The 22,264-nt window shown below is 45.1% G+C and overlaps 2 protein-coding genes across 2 annotated transcripts in view; both read right to left on the minus strand.

The window, feature by feature from the left end:
• Positions 1-4,709, minus strand: part of LOC127234275 (protein diaphanous homolog 1) — a 73,376-nt gene extending 68,667 nt beyond the window's left edge. Inside the window, exon 1 of the mRNA XM_051201168.1 lies at positions 4,420-4,709. Within this exon, the coding sequence (XP_051057125.1) occupies positions 4,420-4,536 (117 nt within the window). The 5' untranslated portion in view covers positions 4,537-4,709. The remainder of the gene's footprint in view (positions 1-4,419) is intronic.
• Positions 4,710-6,210: 1,501 nt separating this feature from the next.
• Positions 6,211-21,928, minus strand: Hdac3 (histone deacetylase 3). Its single transcript, XM_051200750.1, has 15 exons — positions 21,762-21,928; positions 21,598-21,680; positions 19,271-19,413; positions 15,341-15,422; positions 15,146-15,202; positions 14,980-15,035; positions 14,478-14,611; positions 13,041-13,121; positions 12,578-12,651; positions 12,357-12,421; positions 10,484-10,573; positions 10,326-10,384; positions 9,986-10,065; positions 9,556-9,713; positions 6,211-6,929 (listed from the first exon to the last, which is right to left on the minus strand). The coding sequence occupies exons 1-15, from the start codon at positions 21,814-21,816 to the stop codon at positions 6,860-6,862; spliced, it is 1,287 nt and encodes a 428-aa protein (XP_051056707.1). The 5' UTR covers positions 21,817-21,928; the 3' UTR covers positions 6,211-6,859.
• Between the last annotated feature and the right edge of the window lie 336 nt (positions 21,929-22,264).

Here is a 22,264-nt window from a genome sequence, read left to right on the forward strand (position 1 = left end):
GCCTTTACCCTCTGAGCCATCTCACCAGTCCCCAGCTCTCATAACAAGCTTTAATAACGAACAGAAGTTTAAAAAAAAAGGTCAAAACTGAAAAAATGACTTTCCCACTTGTCCTATAATGAAGAAATTCATTAAAATATTGGTCTCAATATTTGTCTTTTTCCACAGTAAACCTTTTATGTTCTTAAAAAGTAGTTAATGATTCTAAAACCTGGTTTAGTTTTTCTTTAAGAGAAAACAGATTTGCTAAGTGATTATGATATTTTTTACTTTTCAATTTTTACTTCCAGAAAGTTTAGCATTCCCTCCAGCCCCCACCCTACCCCTGAAACAGGGTTTCTATGTAGCCCTGGCTGTCCTGGAACTCACTGCATAGACCTCTACAGGCTAGCCTCAGCCTCAGAGATCTCCTGCCTGGGATTAAAGGAAATTTCGGTCTTAATAGTTTTTAACTGTCTAGTTGCCTAAAACCCTGGCTATAGTCAAACCAGCTACCAGAAGCACAAGGCCCAACACATACACACACACACACACACACACACACACACACACACACACACAAACACAAAACCAAAAATCTTCTTAATATAAATTAGTTTCAAAATGAGAATGGTTTTTATAACTATGAATGTTTTCAACAACACAGAGTAGAAGGAACCACTTCTACATTGTTTCTCTACTACCATGTCTCATATTTCCTGTTAATAAACTAATTTTAACTTATTCTTCTGAATCACCATGTGTATACAACTGTATCTTTGGGGTCTCTATTACATTACACTGAAGATAGAATTCTCCCCTAGAATAACTTGGCAATCCACGTGCAAGCTATAGTGCAGACCAATAAGGACAGCAAAACATTATCATACAGAATATACAATAGGTCTGTTTTGGTCTATGTGCTTATCAAAGTTATATTGTTCCTTATCATAAATACTACTACTTCCTAAGGTTTTATAATAAACAATTTACAGTCCATAAAATTTTCAGTTCTTAATGGTTAGAGAGATGGCTCTGTGGTTAAGAGCACTTGTTGCTCTTGCAGAGGACCTAGGCTCAGTTTCTAGTATCTACATGGTAGTTCACAACCATCTTTAGCTCGTTTCCAGGGATCCAATGCCATCCTCAGACCTCCTTATGCACCAAGCATATGTGGTGCATATACACACATACAGGCAAAACACTCAGTACACATAAAATAAAAACAAATACATCTCTTAAAAAAAATTATTTCCAGGCGGGCGGTGGTGACACTAAACACAGAGACAGGAAGAGACAGAGGCAGAGAGGCAGAGACAGGCAGATAGATCTCAGTGAGTTCAAGGCCAGCCTGGTTTTCAGATCTAGTTCCAGGACAGGCTCCAAAGCTACAGAGAAACCATGTCTTGAAAAAAATTAAAAATAAAATAAAATTTACTTTCAGTTGTTTTTAAGTTCTGGAACATTTAAGGATTTCTCCTTGCTTTTTGAACTTATTATGTTCCTCACTGAGTCAGGAATCACTGTTCTTAGACTGTCTTAATTTCTCAACTGCATGAGAAGACATGTAATCTATTGAATGCACGAATACTCTACAGCCTCCTAACACCCTGGTTGTACTGACTCTTCTTACATATATTTCAGAAATGAGTGTATTTGACACCCACATCCATCCCTGCTGCAAAATCAGAAACACTCTGTTCACTTGGAATTTTTATTTTCCTCCCTTGAAAGGCTTCTGAAAGGAACTGGAATAATGTAGAAGGGAAATGCTCATGGTCCAGTAGACAGGCTCATCAAGAACCAAGGGGAAAAGCAGGCAGCCTGCCTTCAGCCACTCACAACAACACTTGCATCAGCCATGCCTTTAAAAGATGCCTATCCACTTTTTAAACTAGGATCAGCTGTTCTCCATATACAGCACGCCTCAGGTAAAGAAGATCTCAGGCAATTTATGAGCTCTGCTTTCTCATCAGCCTATGTGTACTTAGAACCTGCAAAAGTCGAAAAGGTAAGAACTGCAGTCCTTCAAATGCAAACAACCTGCTCAGAAAAAGTGTAGCAGCAGCCTAAGGGACTGCAAGCACTCAAATGCAAACCTTCAAGCACACTTAGTCCAGGCCAGAAGGTTTGTACAGCACATTCAGAATGGGAGTTCTGGCGGACACCACACTTCAGAAAAGGTGGAGTAGGCGAAATAGCTTTGAGATTGGTTTTAGCCAGTAGTTCAAGAAAACTGAGCCCTGGGTGACAAAAGCGCCCCAGCAGTCTCGCCCACTCCACCCACTCACACATACTTATATATACAGAGACAAAGAGAAGTGGATTGCAATGCTCCTTGTCTCTCATTTTCATAGTCCTCATAAAGAGCAGTGAGAAAGAATAGCCTGATGCCTTAAGGTAGATTATATTTAGCAATTAGGAAGTGAGCAGCCTGCTTCCCTGGAAACTTTCCAATTCTCACTGCTTACAATACCCAGTTCTTAAAATTCAGTAATGTAAGGGTTAAAACCAGAAGCTCAGTAAAAGAGAACTAGGTTCAGCTCCACCCTGTACAAAAGCAAATATCAACAATTCTGGGCCAAATCCACTCAGCGAACAACTCTGTGCCAAAAAACAGGTGGAAAGAAGTTGAGAGGTTCCTGGGATTTCTCACCTTACCACAAACATCAGTAGATTTCACCAATCTATGAGACACAGTGTTAGAACAAAGAAGAAGCACACATGAAACTTTAATAAACAGCAATAAGTCACAGAGATCACTACAATCAGCAAAAATAGCTAGAGTTTGGATAGAGAAGGTCAAACAGTATCCATGGCAACAAAATCAAAACAAAAAGACACGGAAATAGAAAGAATACAGGCCCTAAAGCTTACATGTTGGAAGGAAAGTTCTCAAACTGGAGGGTCAATTCCTACCTTTAAAGAAAGAACCTAAGGATATACTGCTGTGGTCACCTAGGATCCTGTTTCTACAAAGATATTTGCCGGATCAAACAGTTACTGACACCCTCTATGTCACTGGAGAGGACATAACAGGGGCACCTGGTCTTGCCAGAAATAGGAAGAGATGAGTCAGTCACCCTTTTAATTCAGTTTAGTGTGCTCCCAACCCTCCAGGTCACAAAAGTTTCTTTCCACTGCCATCCCTTTATCAAGTTTACTTCCCAAACTCGTGGACTTGGATCAGAACGCTGGGGGGGGGGGGCATGAAAGAAAGCAAGAGGTAAGAATTCAAGCCATTTAGCTGATCAGAGATTACTAATGCTACCTGGAAGAGCAAACTAAGTATCTAGTTAACAACTAGCAACAGCTGAGCAGAAACTCCCTTTTTGACTACTCAGTATCTTTCAAAGCTTTTACAGGAAGAGGCAAGTAGCTCCCTGAAGAGAGACGAGGATTTAGTTAGGAAAGGCAACAGGTAGTAAAATAACACGTTATGTGAACCTCAACAGTCCCTAGGACTAGGATTATTAACCGGCACCTAAGGAAAGATACACTCTCCTACAGGTAGGAAAGGGGATATCAGCTACCCAGGGGCACAAAAGATAGCAAAAGGTGAGTTGAGGAGATGGTTATTATTTTTTTAAAATTATAAAAAGCAAATCACAAACTTATTGGACTTGAAGTCTAGCTTGCTCAAGAGGGAGATTAATCACCATCTCGGGTCATGAAGGGCAGAGTATCGTGAGAAAAGTTCTAACCCTCTGAAGTGATAAGCAACAGGGCAATAAGAAACAGGTTTTGTGGACTGGGAAATACTGAGAAGTCAATTACTGCCATGCCCCAATGACCACAGGACTTGGGCAGGAACCCATACCCGTAATCACAAGGACAAACGTCCAAAGGAGGAGGGAAGACAAGACTCAAGTCAGGTAACATTCCTGCGGGGAAGCATTACCAGGTGACACCGGGCTGAGAGCCCTGGAAGGGGACAGGGCGGGAGGAAAGTTAGCAGGTGAAAAGGATCACCAGTGAGGAAGGAAATGACCTTTTAGAAGAAAGAGAATAACCCAATCCGGGCATGGGTGAGAAGAGAAAATAGACCCAGAACCGCTTACAAGGAGCCAAAAAGGGAAAAAAAGAAATAAAAAAAAAAAAAAAAAAAAAGGCGTGTGGGGGGTACTAGAGGCAAAAGAAAGGAAGTGGAGCCGGGAGCCCGCGGGGCCACGGGGGCGGGAGAGCAGAGCCTACGGACTGAAGAGCGAGGGAAGCTCCAAGGTGGCCGAGGCGAGGGCCAGGTGGGACACCCGGGCTCCCCGAGGTCCCGGAGGGGCAGAATGTGGGACCGCGAAGCCCACGACCCAGCGAAACCAGGAAGAGAGCGCGGGGGCGGCTCCCCAGCGGCAGGCAGACGCCCCCGGAGGGCAGCGAGGGTCGCCCGAGTTCAGAGGGCGGCCACCCCGCCAGGCTGAGGAGCAGGGTGGGAGGGACACTCACAAATTTCTTGGGTTTGCCGCCGTCGCCGCCCGTCGCGGGCAGCTCATCGGGGCTCCGACCCTTCTTCTTGTCCCGGGCCCCGCGGCCGGGCCCCAGGCCCCCGCCGGACGGCTCCATGTCTTGGTAGCTCCGGCCAGAGACCCCTGGTCTACGTCACTCGCGCCGGGCTGCCCCGAGCCAGCAACCACCGCCGCCGCCCAGCAGCCTTCTTAGCCGGCCGCCGCGCCCCGCCTCATTAACATGCTGGGCTGCGCGCGCCTCATGAATATACAACGGTGACGCCTCGCTCCCGCCCGCCTGCCCCACTTCCGCCCGGACCCGCAGCCCCTACCAATGGGGGAAGGGACGGGGGTGGAGGGACGCCGCGGAAGCGTGCTACCTGCCCGGCGGGCCTAACCATTCGGACCCACGTGTGGGGGGGGACGGAGAGTGGGCGGTGCTGCTTTTCCACGCCAGAGAGGGAAGTACTGCCCCCTGGCGGTTGAACAGAGGCCTTTGGGCTCCCACGCAGAGCCCACGTGGCTGCAAAGCGAGAACACCTCACACCCCAGCCAGAATTTTATTGTCTGAACCAAGTCTCTTATTGTAGAAACACTGTTATTTTGATTGAAAATTTAAGGCTAAGTTTTGTGGGATAATGAAGTTTGTATGTATATGATGCTCAGGCAGTAAGTACATTAAGAAATACTGTAAAAAATTAGTTACTTGATAATAGAAACTAAGTGCCAAGAACTGAGTTCGAGCCAGAGCCAATCTGAGCCAGCTATGGAGTTACATTACCCAGCTCTGAATCCTAGATTAGCTTTCCAATTATGTAGACAGACTAATTATTGCCAATAGCCTAAGAAGCAATTAGTTACTACATACCCAGCACAAATTATAAGACAGGTTGTATGTTAAACCTAACATCTTTCCTAACTGATTCCTCACAATTTCATGATAGACTATCACCATTTAAGAAATTTGGACTGTGGGAGTTGAAGTGACTTGTAACATAATTGATAGAAAATTTACACACAGATTAATCTGACAGCCACACCATATTTAACCAAGATCCCCCATAGGCATAAACCAAACGTGCCTGCATGAGTTCTCTGGGTATGGTCTTCACATGATCTCTCTCATTCTCCTGTCTATGTCTACCTGACATGACGCCTTTAGCGATGGACTGACTACCCCTTAAGACGAAAGAAAAGGATTTCAAGTGTATATTGCTGAGGACAGGTTCAGTAACTTTTTGGAGACTCCAGAGCTTAGATGTAATACCAGGGTCTCTATTGACTTTGCTGTCTCCTAAATATGGCCTTCCCCTCCCTTGTGTTTCCAACCTTCCAACTGCTGAATAAGAAGTTACAGAGGTGTCCAGCTCTCACTGCAGGCTGTCCAGAAGAAGCTCAATGCTACTTACTTCTAAAGTGAAAAGATAGCACGAGGGGCCCATCCATCAAACTTTCCTCATGCCACTGTCAACACCTACATTTACCATGCCCTGACGGCAGCCTTCCAGAAGAGGGTCTGTGTTTGTAGTGTATACAGGATCCAGCCCCTACCTTAGTCAGCTGCAGTCAGTTTCTTAACAACCAGCACAGCGGAACACTCAGTGTTTATCTCAGGGTATCTTTGCCACCTAACATCCTCATCTCCAACACCATGCTCACTTACCTAAAGCCACCTTTTACACCTTTCAGGCTAGTAATCTGCCCAGATTAATCTAACTCTTCAGCAGAAATGTTCTATTAATTCCCATTTGAATAAAAGTATCCATGGAGAATACACACACAGTGCCTAACATAAAGTACTGAGTGAACATTAACAATTTTATTATACACATCATCATCTCTATTTCCTTTTCCCATCATACATAGGTAGCTAACAAGAATTACAATTCCCAGAAAGGTACAAAAAAATACCAATTGGTTTATTAGATTAAAAACAGTGGTCAAATGGACATAAAGCCAGTTAGAACAGAACATCTTCACGTCCTCCCCCTACTTCATCGGCAGTGAAGGTTTCAGAGAGCCAGGCCCTCCTCCCCTTCACTGTTCACCTGCCATGGAAGCAAGAAGTGCAGTAGAGGAACCCAGGAGGAAGTCAGAGGTGACCTTATAACTGTCAAAAATCTCATCTGTAAAAGTCTCTGAGGTGGAAGCAGGGAGGGGACAAATACAGGGCCAGAGGGGCTGGGGAGCAGCCTCTAGGGCTCATTACCCATCATGTTCCAGATACCTTTGTCCCTATCTCATCCCTAACAGGGACCATCAGGCTATGACAGTTTGAGGAAAGGGGGTAGATGATTCTAGAGCCACATGTGGTTTCCAAACCCTTCACCAGAGTTTGCAAAAGCCCTGGGGGTACCCAGTCAGGACTGGGGGACCCATACTTTCCTTCGCACCCAAGGGAATGAAAAGGAATTCCCGGGGACACCACATCCATGCCGCTCTTAAATCTCCACATCACTTTCTTTGTCATTGTCATGGTCTCCATCATAGAATTCATTGGGTGCCTCTGGCCTGCAAAGCAAGGGACAAGAGATGACGAACCCACTCTTCAAGTTCCAGACTCGTTCCAGACCCCTCCCAGCACCACCCTCAGAGCCAGTTCTCTGTTGGTCTTCTCCAAAGCCAGTTCCTCTCCTTTTGCCAAGGAGACTTCTGTGTGCTAGGTAGTGCTGTAGGCCTCAGCAAAACAGCAGAGAATCAGCCAGACAAGGTTTCCATTCCATACAATGTCTCATGAGACCAGCAATACCAAAGCAAATGAATGAATACAATAATTTCAAATGGTGGAGTGTTCTACATGATTGAGTCTGATAGGAATGAGAAGATGACCGTTTATCTACGAATGTAAGGAGACTGTTCTGAGAATGAAATACCTGAATTTTGTGAAGAAGCTGGCCGGGCAAAGATCTCAGGAAGGTTGCATCAAGTCACAAGAAAACCAAGTACAGAAATCACAAGATCTAAGGAAACTGAGCCATTCCAGAATGACAAGGAGGCCAAGACAGTGGGGTTATGTGGGCAGACAAAGGCAATTTCAGAAGATGAGGTAAGGGATCTCTGTGCAAGACGTTTCCAAGCTGTGGCTTCTAAGTGCAAGGAGAAGGAAAGGTCTGGGGAGAGACTAGCACAGGGAAAGGTATGAGTGGAGACTGACGTGTTGTTAAAACTACCATGAGAAGGGAGTGACACAGGGCTCAATAAGCACTCAACACCAGCTTCCTTCTTCTTGAAAAAGTATTGTCTGAAAGAGAGAATTAAGGAGGTCACTGAAGAGAAGCTAAGGAACCGAGGTAGACAAAATCTTGTCTACTCAGGAAGCCCAACTCAACGGCAGAACCCTAGGAGAGTTACTTAATCTCTCTGAGCCTTGGATTCCTCCTCTAGTCATCTGAGAATAAGAGGGTTGTCTGATGACAACAGAATGACAACGTGAAGCACTTAATGCAGAGCCCGAGCTGTGCAAAGGTGGTAACTCATTGTGGCCACTCTGCAAGTCACATGTTAGCAGGAGCTATGGGGGCAGGTGGCCTGAGAATGAGGCAAGGCTTAGAAAGAGAAGCTCCTCCTGGCTCTCTAGCAGGCTGAATGATGAGAGGTGAGAGCCAGATGTGAGCACGTGACTAAAGAAGAAAAACGGCAAACCTAGACAAAAGGGAGAGCTGGGAGATGCAAGGAGACGACGGTCGGTCGGAAGGAGCTTGAGCCAAAGGATCGATACTTCCTTACCCAAGCCAGGGAAGAAGGGGTGAAGTCCAAGGGCCAAAGTGGTCATGACCAAGTCCAGAGGAGAGAGATGGAAACCAGAATTCCACAACCCACAAGCAAGTTGTAGAAAGAACTGAGAAGTCATTCACATCTGTAGCAGAGCCAAACATCAACTCAGGTGGTCTCAGTCCTATAAGGAGATCTGTTCCCTACTAAGTCTCACTGTCACTACAAAGGACCCAGGTTCTCTTCCCAGTACCCACATGGCAGCTCACAACCACCCTTAACTCCAGCTCCTGAGGATCTGACCGCCTATTCTGATCTTAGCAGACACCAGGTACACAGTGGTGCACATACATGCATGCAGATGAAACACCATACACATAAAATAAATGAATCTAAAAAGAAAAGGCTTTCTAAAAAAAAAAAAAAAAAAAAAAAAAAAACATAAATAAGCCACTGAAGACTTCCTGGAAGGCAATTTGGCAGCAAATATAAAAAGTTTCAATAAATACGGCCTTTGCCCTAATATTGACAATTCTGAAAATCAGACCACTCAAACAAGCACGCAAAGAGGTATCCTACAGGGATTCTTTGCCACATTCTCCACTACTTTAATAGCCACATAAAAGGGGGTGGAGTAGGGTAGGGATAATATAAATATCCATGAGTGCTAAGTGATCCTATTATGCTATCCCCACACAATGATGATACAACTGCGAAAACACAGATCTGTACATAATGACAGGGAAAAGTTTTTTTAAAACAAAAAATTGGCAACCTTAAGTCAGAGCAACATATAGTGAATACTCTTATTTATATTAACAAAACATGTATAAACAAGCTGGGCAGGGTGGTACATGCCTTTAACCTAGCATTTAGGAAGCTGAGGCAGAGAATTATTATGAACTCAAGGCCAGCTTGGGCTATGATAGTGAAACCTAATCTCAAAACTACCAAGAACCAGACAGTGGTGGCACAAGCCTTTAATGCCAGTACTCAAAAGGCAGAGGCAGGAGGATCTCTGGTTTCAAAGCCAGCCTAGTCTACACAGCAAAACCCTGTCTTGAAAAGCAACAACAAAAGAGCATCAAGGAAAAAAGAAATACTACGTAAACAAAATTCTAAATGTGCGCATGTGCATGTAAGAAGTATTCTTATAATCTACAAAAAATGATCTACCTAAAAGAAAGACAGAAGTCAAACCATTAATAGTGGTTCCTTTCGTGGAATGATTCTGGGACTGTGTAAAAACAATCTATTTTGATGCTGTTTATAATATTTTCAATATGTTGTTTTTTTTATTGAAATTGTCAAAAGGGTAGAAAACTTGCAGCCTAAAGGAGATAAGCCAGGGCTAGATGAACTAGTCCACTGAGAAGCCTCCTCTGCAAACCCAAAGAACCACCTGCTCTCAAGCCCCTGCCCAGACCTGCTGTAGTTCTCCTCAGGACCCCGCTCTTCTGCATCAGCCTCATCAGTCCTGTCATATGTGAGGAGGTCTGCAGGGACATCATGAATCTGGACACTAGGCGCATGGTTTAGCATCTTCAAGTTTTCAAAGATTGTCTGACGGATCTGGTCCAGATACTAGTTGAAAGGAAAGAAAAGTCAGCAACTCCTGGGTGATTCCCAGAGTGTACACCCTTCTCTCTGCCTTCTACCCTGACTGCACTGGATTGAAGTAATATTTCCATTTCATATCCCCAGTTGATACCTGTCCCTATTTTATCCCAGGCTGCCCCAAGGTGGTAAGAGCAACAGCCTAAACTTCCTTCTCTTGCTTTCTCCTACTTCCCACTGCCTGGACCTCTCCTGAGGCCTCTTCTTATCGCTGTGTCCAGCTTCTCCAAGCTGCTAACCTGCCGTGAGTTCTGATTCTCGATGCGGGTGCTGACATCTGGATGGAGCGTGAAGTCCGGAGCAAAGTACTCAAAGTATTCTTAGAGATGGGAAGGGATTGAGAGAGGGAATGAATCAGAAGTATGGCTGAGATACAAAAAAGGTGTGTCCCAAGACATTCCCATATCCTCTCCCCATCCTGGTCCCCACATAAAAGAGTTATTTGCTCTGATATGAGCCTAGGGGATTAGTCTGTAGAACTCCCAGAATGTGCTGCTTCCCATCTGCCTTCAAACAAGGTCACTGTGGGAATTGGTAAGAATGGTCCCACTTGTAGGGGCATCATGAGGTGAACCTTACCACTGTAGGGAAGTTCCTCACTAATGGCCTCTTCTACCAGCAGAGATGTTTCATATGTCCTGAAACCAGCAAGCAGAGAGGATTGACCATGGAGACTGCAAGGACTATCCCTCCAATTTCAGGGATTCCACAAAGGAGAAAGGGAACAGAGTACTCACCAGCACCGGGCAACATTTCGGACAGTGTAACCACCACCACCCAGTACCAAGAGTGGGATATTGAAGCTCTTGACATATTCAACACATTCCCTGTTAGAAGCAATCAGAGGACTGGGTGAATCCAAGACATGTGACCCCAGGTATCACCTGAAATGTTGGGCAGAGAGACTGACAAATAAATGTTCTCTATGTCACTCTGGGTAGCAGAATTCACAGTGGCATTATTTTTTTGTGATTGCTTGTGTAGATGTGTGTTTGAATCTTCATGTGAATGTCAATACATGTATTGATACCTGAATGTGTATGTTGGGGATGTATGCATGTAACACATGTACACATAGGCCAGAAGACATCCTCAAGTGTTGTTCTAAAGGTACTATCCACCAATGTTTTTTTTTGGGGGGGGGGGGTGCCTGGAACTTCCCAAGTAAGCAAAGCTTGCTGGCCACAAAGCCCTATGAATCTTCCTGTCACCTCACCAGGGCTGGGATTATGGATCATAAATGCATGCCACTGGGCCTGACAAATTCAAGTTTTCATGCCTATGTAGCAAGCATTTTTATAGGGTGTATTATTCACCCTGTCCCACCAAATGCCCTCTTGCCTCTGAGCTGTACAAGATTAGTGTACTCTAGGGGCTGGAAAGTCAATACAGCAGTTAAGTGTGTTTACTGTTCTTCCTGAGAACCAGAATTTCAGTTTCCAGCACATACACTGGACAGCTCACAATCACCTGTAACTCTAGCTCCAGGAGATCCAATGCCCACTTCTGGTGTGCACATGTGTTAGTGGCACACACCTTTAATCCCAGCACTCGAGAAGCAAAGGCAGGCGAATCTCTGTGAGTTCAAGGCCAGCCTGGTCTACAGAGCTAGTTCCAGGACAGGCTCCAAAGCCACAGAAAAACCCTGCCTTAAAAAACCAAAAAGAAAAGAAAAATAATAATAATATTTTGTGTCTCAATAAATATTTAAAAATAAAGCACACTCTCAGTCTTGCTTAATACTTCCCCTGGCACTTTACCTGCTAACAACTACTCGCATTAGTGTCCCAGCCAGACTGTCCATTCTAATCTTCAGCATACATTTTCAAAGCCCCTACTTCTCTCCATCACCACATCCCCCGTCCAAACAACGATAATGGCTTCCTACTACCATCCTGTGCCAACTCCCACCCCAAACCTTTCTTCATTTAGCAGTCAGAGCAACCAACCACTTTCAAACTCCCTGGACCATGTCACTTCCCTGTTTAAACTCCTTGCAGTTGTCCATCACCCATGGAATGCTAGGGTCTAATAGCTGTGCACGATCTCAACCTGGCCAGCTTTCAACACTTCACTGTGTTCTGACCTCACTGCTTTTATTTCCTCCTCATCAAGACAGCAGCTCTTTTTCATCTTAGGGCTTTCCACTAGCCCTTCTCGCTACTTGGGGCAGGATCCTCTGTTCTCTTTTTATGGCTCACTCTTCTTAATCTCCAGGTCTCAGCTCCCATTTCACCTTCTCAGAAAACCCTTCCCAGAGCATGCTGCCTATAGTAAATTCCTATGCCAGGTGTGGTGACCTGAGCTTGTAATCCCAGAATTTGGAAGGCTAAGACAGGAGGATCCCAAGTTCAAAGCCAGCTTATGCCACATAGTGAGACCTTTAAAAAAAAAAAAAAGTTTAATCAAAAGCAGATTCCCTGTTGTCACCCTGTCACTCTATCTTGTTATTTTTCCTTCATTGGATTTTTGTTATGTTTTGTTTGTATATATGTGTATTTATGCATGGTCAAGGATGCACACAACATACACACATAATAATAATGATAATGATGACGCAATACAACTTTAAGTCAAACCAACCAAAACAAGAAGGAAGGCGATTCTCACCCATGTCCTCGTATGCTGAGATTAAAACAGCCTAATCGATCACAGCCCAGGGAGTCAGCTCCACACTGCAAAAACAGAAAAACCCAGATGTCTGCAGTAACATGACGATCAGAGCACCAGTGTCCTCCACTGTCCTTCTCTCGCCAATATGGGGGCTTATTCTTCCCCAATCTCTTTCCTCGAGCCCAGGCAAGCCCTCTAGGAGGTGCTAGCAGCATTACCTGAAGCACGATGCATGTAGGCTGGTAGAAGTCCACCACCTGGCTGATGACTGGCTGGAAAAGGTGCTTGTAACCTGGGAGAGGGCCAAAGGTGGGCAACCTGGCACCCCAAGGGGATGGGGAGACAGGGAACAAAAGGAAAAAGGGGGTTGAGAGAGCATGTAGCCCAGGAAAGGGGCAACCCACAGAACCAACCATCGGTTCTGAACTCTGGAGGGTATCACAACCTGCTATGAGTGACTGATGAACACTATCCACCTTCTTCCCAGAAAAGGTAAGAAATAAATAAAAACGCACATACACATAATATATTGCATACAAATTCCAGGGGTTCATGGTCCCTCAGAAGGACATTCATCCTTAAGGACACCTGGCCCAACAACAGACAATACCAGGCAGAAGAGGTTAATTGAAAGTGAAAAGGAAGGGGGGAAGTGAGCATGGAGAAGTCATCAGTACTTACTCTGGTCATCAATGCCGTCCCGTAAGGGCACATTGAGACAATAGTAGCGGCCACTCTCTGCTCCAACTTCATACATGTCACCTGTAGAAAAGTGGGTACAGAAGTCATGCCCGGTACGTTTCCATAACACAACTGTTCCTTCTGTACCCTCTACCACATGCTAAGGCCCCAGCAACTTGCATTCCTTCAATACAGGGTCACAGCTATATAACCCAGGCTGACAAGGAACCTGCTATGTTGCTCAGGCTAGCTTTGAACTCTCACTCTCCTCCGCCTCAGCCTGCTGATTGTTGGGATTACAGATATGTGTCTTCCTGCCTGGTGCATGCCTGGCATCCATGGAAATGAGAAGAGGACATCAGATTTCCTGGAACCGGGAGTTACAGACAGTTGTGAGCTGCCTTGTGAGTGCTGGGAACAGAACCTGAGACCTCCGTAAAGGCAGTAAACGCTCATAACAGCTGAGTCATCTCTCTAGTCCCTGGCTGGCTTCCTTCCTTTTTTTTTTTTTTTTTTTTTTTTTTTTTTTCCCTTTGAGACACAGTCTAGCTATATATCCCAGACTGGCCTCAAACATAAAGCAACCTTCCCACCTGAGCCTGCCTACTGGGAAAACAGGCATATGCCATCACATTCATTTCAACAAATATTTCTGAGGAACTACTATGTGTGAGATGTGTAGGAGGCATGGGGGATATAGCAATGAACAGACCTAATGAAATTCCGCCAAGCCCATACTTTTGGGACACATGATAAAGAAGGAGAAGGGTGGTTTGAATAAGAGTGACCCCATGGGAGTACTTGAATGCTCGGTCATCAGGGAGTGGCATTGCTGGGAGAAGGATTAGGAAGTAGCCTTGTTTGAGAAGATGTCACAGGGGAGGGGGTGGGTGGGCTCTGAGGTTCCAAAAGTCCAAGCCAAGTCCAGAGTGTCTGCCTATAGATCAGGATGTAACTCTCAACTACTGCTGCCAAGCCTGCCTGCAAACTGCCATACTCCCCACATGGTAATGGACTAAACCTCTGAAACTGTATGCAAGCCCCCATTTAAATGCTTTCTTTCATAAGAGTTGCCTTGGCTGTGGTTTCTCGTCACACATAGAATAGTGACTAAGACAGAGAATGAACAACAACAAAAAAAAAAAACCCACAATAAATGTAACTAGCAGTGAGTAGTCTTAAAAAAATGAGGCAGGGCTCAGTACCTGTTTCTGAAAGGCTTCTCTGAGGATAGCACATAATTCTTAAGAACAGAAGGGTAGGGAATCAATCAAGGCAAAAAGATGAAGGACACCCAGGTGTGGTGATGCTGACTATAAAGGATTCTGAGTTCAAGGCTAGCCTGGGTTACAGAGCAAGACCCTTTCTCAAAACAAAACACATACACCACAAAGCCAACGGGGTGCAAAAAACACAGTGACCCTACGCCCTCCCTACCTGTTCCAGGAAAGAAGTAATTTCCATATTTGTGGAATGACACAGTCATGACCCGGTCAGTGAGGTAGAAGGCTTCCTGGACGCCATCACCATGGTGGATGTCGATATCGATGTAGAGCACCCGGGGGTGGTACCTGATGTGAGGACAATGCCACGGTATGGGGAAGAAGTGAATCCCCCACCTTCTCCTCCCCAACACAAGCTTGGGAATTATTTAGAGTGTGCTTCTGGCCAAGTTACTTGAAACCTCATCCCACCAAGTCTCCTCCAGACAGCCCAGGCCTTCATCCTGAAGGCTAGAGATAAAGGAAAGGATGTGCAGGGGAGGCTGAAATGTGAGAGGGCGGCAGGGAACAAATTGTGATGCTAAGGAAGGAGCCACCTGAGAAAAGCATCATGACTGGAGAGAGGCCAGTGGGGAAGGAGGTCAGGGCTGGGGCCAGGGCAGGAGGGACTTCATCCCAGTCTCCGAAGTCTCCCCTTTTCCTCCTGGAGTACTTACTTGAGCAGCTCCAGGATACCAATCACAATGTCATTGACATAGCAGAAGCCAGAGGCCTGTGGGAGATGGTTTTATAAGGAGAGGAACAATTCTTCCACCCAGCTACACTGACAGTCATTCCGAGCACCTATCCTATGGCAGCCAGTCTTCCCCACTGCAGCCTTACCTCAAACTTCTTGGCATGGTGTAGACCACCAGCCCAGTTGATGGCAATATCACAGATCTGAAAGACAAATACCCATTCAATCTTCTTCCTGCCCACCAGTGAAGCCGGATCCGTGTCAAGGTTATATATGGTCCTGAATCCAGAGAACCACGGGACATGGGACCAGGACTACTTACTGACTAGGGGCTACATCACCTTGTTGTTCAGCTGTGTTGCTCCTTGCAGAGATGCACCTGTGTAACGGGAGCAGAACTCGAAGAGCCCGGGAAACACTGGGCTGCAGGAAAGAGACTGGAGTTACACCCTCTTGCCATCGTCCACCTCCTTCCCCACCCAAACTCCAATTACCACCCTCTAACAGCTTCCTTCTCGTCCTCCACAAACCGAGCCATCTTCAGATTTGTTCAACAAAGATTTTTGACCAACTCTTGTGCCAAGCAAGCCTCGTACAAAACTTGACACAGAAATCATAAAAATGTTCAATTGCCAGGGAGTTTGTATCCTACCTGGTAAGCAAAGCAAATAGCTTCTAGGCTCTTTGGCCGTCAAGCTGTTTAACCATTTGTGTCTTGATACCCATATCTGTACAAAGGAGCCTATAGTAAGCCCTGCATCATAAGGGGTCATTGCTATTGAGAAAATGGTTGCAAAGCATTTAAAACAGTACCTAGTACATAGTAGGTATTATCTAAATATTACAGATTAGTAGGAGTAGCAACAGTAATTTTATTAATTTGAAATGTAGAGATAAACACCATAGCTGGGCATAGCTGGGTCGCACAGGCCTTTCATCCCAACACATGTAAAGCAGAGGCAGATGAATCTCTGAGTTTGAGGCCAGCCTGGTCTACAGAGCTAATTCTAGACTATCAAGGGGCTACACAGAGAAACCGTTTCAAAAAAACAAACAAAACAAAAAAAAAAACAAAAAGCAAACAAACAAAAAAGATAAATACCAGAAGAAATAGGTAAAGGATAAAGTGGGGAGAGAGATTTATAGATAGAATTGCTTCTTTCCCAAAATATAATTTAACTATAAATATTAGATTACTTATTTTAAAATCACAGTTTTTATCCTTTGAGATGGAGCCTCACTCATAACCCAGGCTGTTCTGGAACTTACTATGTAGACAAGAGTAGCCTCAAACTTACGGCTAGCCTCCTGCCCCAGCCTCTCTACTGGTATAATAGGCTTAACCATCATGTCAGGAAGCAACTTGAAATTAATTTTAAAACAGAAGGGGGTGGGGAAACCCAGTTCTCATCTGAAACACAGAACACCGATAAACACAACTATCATTTGATGGAACAGCTGATGGATGGCAAATGCCCAGAGGGAAATGCTTCCTTACTTCTCAGAACATTTCGGCTTAAGAGCTGACTCTGCATTCTCAGATCTGGGAAATGAACTCAGAAGCAGCAACAGAAATGATTTAAAAAAGAATCTAACACCAAATGAGCAGCACACTGTGTACAGGACACAACTGTGGGCCAATGCTGTCAAGAAAAGCTTCATGGGAGTCCTCCCGTTCAATGACAGCCTGGGCTACACATGAAGATCCTGTCTTACAAAACAAGACAAGAAGGGGGAGAGGGAGGGGGGAGTCTGATGACTCAGCAGTTAAGGCATTTGTTACTCTTCCAGAGGGTCTGGGTTCATCAGGAGACCTACAACCCCCTGAAACTCCACCTCTGGGATCCAGTGACCTCCAGCCTCCCCAGGTACACACACATGTGTGTATAAACATATATACACACAGTAAAATTTTTAAAAGATTTTTCATAGAAAAGAAAGGGAAAGGGATGGAAGTGGTGAGCAAAGGCTTTGAAAGGCTCAATGGAGAGAGAGCCACCAGGATTCCATACTGTGGGAGTGGGGGAGGTGCTCACAGAGCCTAAGGACCTTGCCTTTACAAGCCCCAACTACTTGTCATCCGGCTCTTTCAGTAAAACAGATTAGGATAACTGGCTTACAAACCTGGGCCCTGAGCCAGATGTGGTGGAGTAAGACTCATTCTAACATGCAGGAGCCTGTAGCAGATTCTGTTTTAGTCAGCTTTCAGGATCACAAGTTCAAGGACAGCCTGGGGCCATGTGGCAAGACCTTGTCCCAAAATAAACAAAAACCTGGGCTCTGCATCACAAAGTCCTACCCCATCCGTCAGTTAGGTGACTCACATTAAACTACCAAATTTCCCCATACCTCCCTTTACTTAGATGCAACTAAAGGACTATTACAGTCCAGTGTTGCTGTCAGAATTAACTAAATGTATCTGTAACCCTCAACATGATGCATAATAGCATAGGGACTTATTAAACAATAGGTTTATAAGAAACAACACAGGATCAAAACCTTCTTTCTTTAAGAAAAAAAAATTCAAAGTAGAGAGAGAAAAGACATGGACTAAGATTCAAGAGACCAAGTGAATATGCTCTTGTTCGGATCCTGATGATTTAAAATAAAATACATCACATACACACACAGAGAGAGAGGGGGGGGGGAGATTTAAATACCAACTGCAACTTCATTAAAGAATTAGTTAAAAAATAAATAAAGTTGTTTTTTTAGGTGTCATATTGATATTTTTTAAGAGTATCACTTAGAGACACATAATAAAAATATTTACAGATAAAAGTATGTGGCATCTGGGATTTGCTTTGAAATCATGTAACATGAAGGGATACAAGCCTGGGATAAGACTGCCCAGGTATGGAAGAATGTGCCAGAACCCCAGCACTTGGGAGGCTAAAACAGGATTTCCAGTTCAAGGCCAGCATTTACTAATTAATAAGGTCTGTCTCACCAGAAAAAAAGAAAAAGAAAAACCTAGTCATTTACTTCTAAGCGTTGAAGCTGGGTAAAGAATGTATGCATGCAGATTCACTATTCTACTCTACTTTCAAGAATTCTGAAAAATTTAAATAGTATCCGGTGTGTTGGTGCACGCCTTTAATCACAGAAATGGAGAGGCAGGTGGATCTCTATGAGTTTGAAGCCAACCTGGTCTACATAATGAGTTCCAGACCAGCCAGGTCTGGATAGTGAGGTCCCTGTCTCACAAATAAATAAGAAAATAAAACCATCAGTATTAAGTACTCCATAGTTACTATGTTTATTATTTTTCATTAACATCACCTAGAGTATCAGTAAGACTCATAACTCAATCCCAACCCTGAGTCTTCTGCCTACAATACAAGCTCAGTGTTAGCATGGTCTGGTTAGGGATGTAGTTTCGAAGCAGAAAGCCCAAGTAACATGCACAAAGAACTGAATCCAATTCCTAGTATCATTATAAAATAAAAAAAAAAAAAAAAAAAAAAAAACTTTTAAATTAAAAACTAGACATGTCATCCCCTGGTTTTAATGACCTTCATCTACTATAGGAATGAAATCACTGACTTATAAAGTAACTGTTTACTTTAAAAACAGTTCTGCCTCCTAAGCACCAGGATTACAGATGTAAGCCACCTCAGGCCTTACACTTGAAAAAGGCCTCTCTCATCTCAGCCTCTATTCAGATCACTCTTCTCTCCATTTTCTCCACTGCCTTTCTGCTACTCCCCAGCAAAGTCACATTCCACCCCTTAGCACATGTTGCTTCTCCTACCACACCTTTCCCCTCACCCTCCAGTCATCTTTCAGAAGCTCAATATCTCTAGCATTTCCTCTAAAACCAGCCCTACCCTAAAGCTAGGTAATTCTGCCAAGTAATACACACTTACAGTCAGTCTGTATCCCTTCACAGGACTTACTAAGCAAAGGTGCAATATTAAAATGTTGTTATTTTTCTTCACCAATGTATCCCTCACACTTAGCACAGGGCCTGGCCCAGAAGGAATGACTAATAAGTATTTTGTTTGTTTGTTTGTTTTTCCAAGACAGGGTTTCTCTGTGTGTAGCCCTGGCTGTCCTGGAACTCACTCTGTAGATTAGGCTGGCCTCGAACTCAGAGATCTGCCTGCTGCTGCCTCCTGAGTGCTGGGATTAAAGTGATTACTTACTGAACAATCCAATGAGGGAATGATAATTTATTGACTAGTAGGCTCCTTTTACTACTGCCACAAGGCCTCATTGAAGAGCCTGACCTTGAGGTGCCTGACAACAGAATCCCTTGCTTCCCTCACCAGTCATCGCCCACGTTGAAGGCATTAAGGCTCTTAGTGAAACCCTGCATATTGGTGGGGCTGACTCTCTGCAGGAAGTCGATGTAGTCCTCAGAATGGAAGCGGCACATGTCATGCTGGGAGGCCTGATAAGGCTTGAAGACCTGGGGATGGAGACCAAAGTGAAGTTGTTACCTTGGGCACTGCCTAGGTACTAGCTGAATTTCTACACTACCCTGATCTTACCTTTGAAGGCAGAGTTCCTCGCAGGGGGGCTAGCCAAAACAGGATCAGCCCAAGAGGATTACCAGAGTGACCAACTAGATAAGGCCTCACTTAATTATAATCCCATCTAAACACTGAATGATACTCCCAATACCATGACAGGTAACAACTGCCATGGAAACAACTGGAAAGCAAAAAAGGAGGGGGAAAAAAAGTACCTGAATTCCCAGAAATTTTCTGCCCGGTCTGGTGGGGGTAGGAGGGGCGGGGTGGAAGACTGGGGGGGGGTGGTGAATGAATATTCCTTTTCTTTATCAGTCTATTTCTCTTGCCTCATTTTTTACTCTATATCTACAAATTCTTCTTTAATTAAAATTGTATTACCTTATTTCTTGTGTATGTGTTTGCCAGCTCATCCCAACAAGTGTGTGAGTGGGTGGGGCAGGGTGGGTAGGTATACATGAAGCAGGGATAACTTAGATTCCAGTTCTCTCCTTTCACCATGTGGAGGGCCCCAGGCTTGGAGGCGGGCACCCTGACCCGCTGAGTCATCACTCCAACCCCTGTACCTATAACCTCTTGAGTTGAGGTTCATCTCCCATTTATATTCTTGGCCAAGAATAAAAGTCCCTTTCACTGTGCATTTGACACATGGTCTTGTTACTGGCTCCACAATTCCAGGTAGGAGCAGGGGGGAAAGGCCCAGATTGAGTGTGAAACCTGACAACAAACCCAAACAGTGTTATGCAAGTCCTGCGCTGAGACCACTCACACTGAACCCAGCCATGGAGACTGTCCAAAACACATATAACAATCTTCCCACCCCATCCCTTAGTGAAGAGGAGGTGCTATTAGCTAGGCAAGCTACGTTTATCAAGACCCCTGAAGATCATTTGTCTAATTCCTCCCTTTAGCCCAGCCTCTCCTACCTTCCCAGCCCACTTCTCCTGGCCTTCCCAGTCCTGGTTCCCTCTATACTGGTCTCCTCTCTCAAACTCAGGTTCTGTTCTCTTTGGGTCTTTCACCGTGGGATCAAATCCATGAGATATATGACAATCTAACTGAAATCCAAAGTCCTAAACCAAAGATTTTTTATCCTCAGTGGGGGTAGAGAAGTTCAAACAATGATTTGAAAATTGGGCAAGAAGCACTTTTTTTTTCTCTCCTAGAAAATGGATAAAAGGACACACAGACAATTTTAGGGATTCACAGACTTTTGCTAATACCACCTCAGTCTACTGTACACCCAAACCACTGCCTATGCCTAAACACACTGATTACATGTTGAATATCTTCATGGTACATAAGGGCCAAGCTTGCTATTTTCCCATTTCACAGCTAGAAATTCCAAGCTGGGGAAGAAGCAGTACCTGTATAACATGGCAGATGGGAGAGTTGAGCAGAATCATATATATAGATACATTCTATATTAAAAAGTAAATTCCTGCCAGGCATGGTGGTGCACACCTTTAATTCCAGCACTGGGGAGGCAGAGGCAAGTGAATCGGAGTTCAGAGGATCAGCCTGGCCTAGAGTGAGTTCAGAACAGACAAGGCTACACAGAGAAACCCTGTCTCAAAACAACAAAAAAAGGTACATTCCCAGAACACATTCTCTACACATACACACCAAGGAGTGCAGAGTTGTCCCAAGAGCGTCTCAGTTCCTTTCAAGTAAATGGACAGAGGAGAAGGAGCAGGAAGTATGGGTGAAATGTCATTAGAAAATACACCCTCATCCTCAGTCCTGCACCAATATCCACTCTACAAGGAAAAGGCGCTAGAGGTGTAGTTCAGTGGCAAAACACTCACTTAATGTGTGAAACCCTGGATTTGATTCACCAACACGTAATTAAAATGAGGTGAAGGAACAAACCTGTCTTCAGAGTGTCCCCCTAGTCCCAGGCCAGAGGCTGGTCTGCCCTCATGTGAAAAGGGAGTCCCATCTAAGGTCAAAAATGCATCACCCATTAAGTAGGGAGACACCCCCACCCATGCACATAGGGAATGTTCACAGTGCCTTCTATCCTGCTCCCCCTCCTCTAGCGGTAGGTTGCACCTGGTACGTCTAGCCCACCTAGCCTGAGGCCAAGCCCAACCCCCCACCGAAGTGTCAGCACTCACGATCATCTTCTTATAGAGACCATAATGCAAGACTAGACTATGAGTCAACGCCAGGCGATGGGGCTTCATCGGGTGCCCAGCTCCTGGGGGTACGGAAGAAAAGAGTTAGTGAGTTCGAAGCCCTTCCCATGAAACCTCTCCTCCCGCACAACTCTGTGCCCTACCGTAGTGGAAGTTGCCCACATCGGGGTCATAGAAATACGCCACGGTCTTGGCCATGATGTTGGGGGACCAGGCCCCGAGCCTCAGCCGCCCGACCGCCGCCGGCCGCCAGCCCCACCCCCGCCGTGCGTACTGCGCAAGCACGCATCCTACCACTGCGGAAAAGAGACCTCGACCCCGCCTCCCAAGATCACTTCCAGACACGCCCCTTTATGGGAGAGTTCCGCCCATCGCTTTGCTGTCCTGGGCCGGATTCTGAGGCTTGAGACTCCGAGATTGGGCGGGGACCCACGGCATCATTCATAAGATACCAGGGCCGTTTCTTTCTGGGCGAGGGTCATATCCTAGGGATAACGAGTCATCCCGTGCACCCACTAGCCCCAAACGGGTCTTGAGGCAGTGGTCCCTCCCTAGGAACCTCGGAAGATCTGACCATCCTGCCCCTCTCAGGTGCAGAAAGCCAGATTTTTCCAGTGCGCTAGGAAGATTGCTGACTTTCCACTTA

The sequence above is a fragment of the Phodopus roborovskii genome, unplaced genomic scaffold (assembly GCF_943737965.1).
Source record: "Phodopus roborovskii unplaced genomic scaffold, PHOROB, whole genome shotgun sequence".
NCBI classification, from domain to species: Eukaryota; Metazoa; Chordata; class Mammalia; order Rodentia; family Cricetidae; genus Phodopus; species Phodopus roborovskii.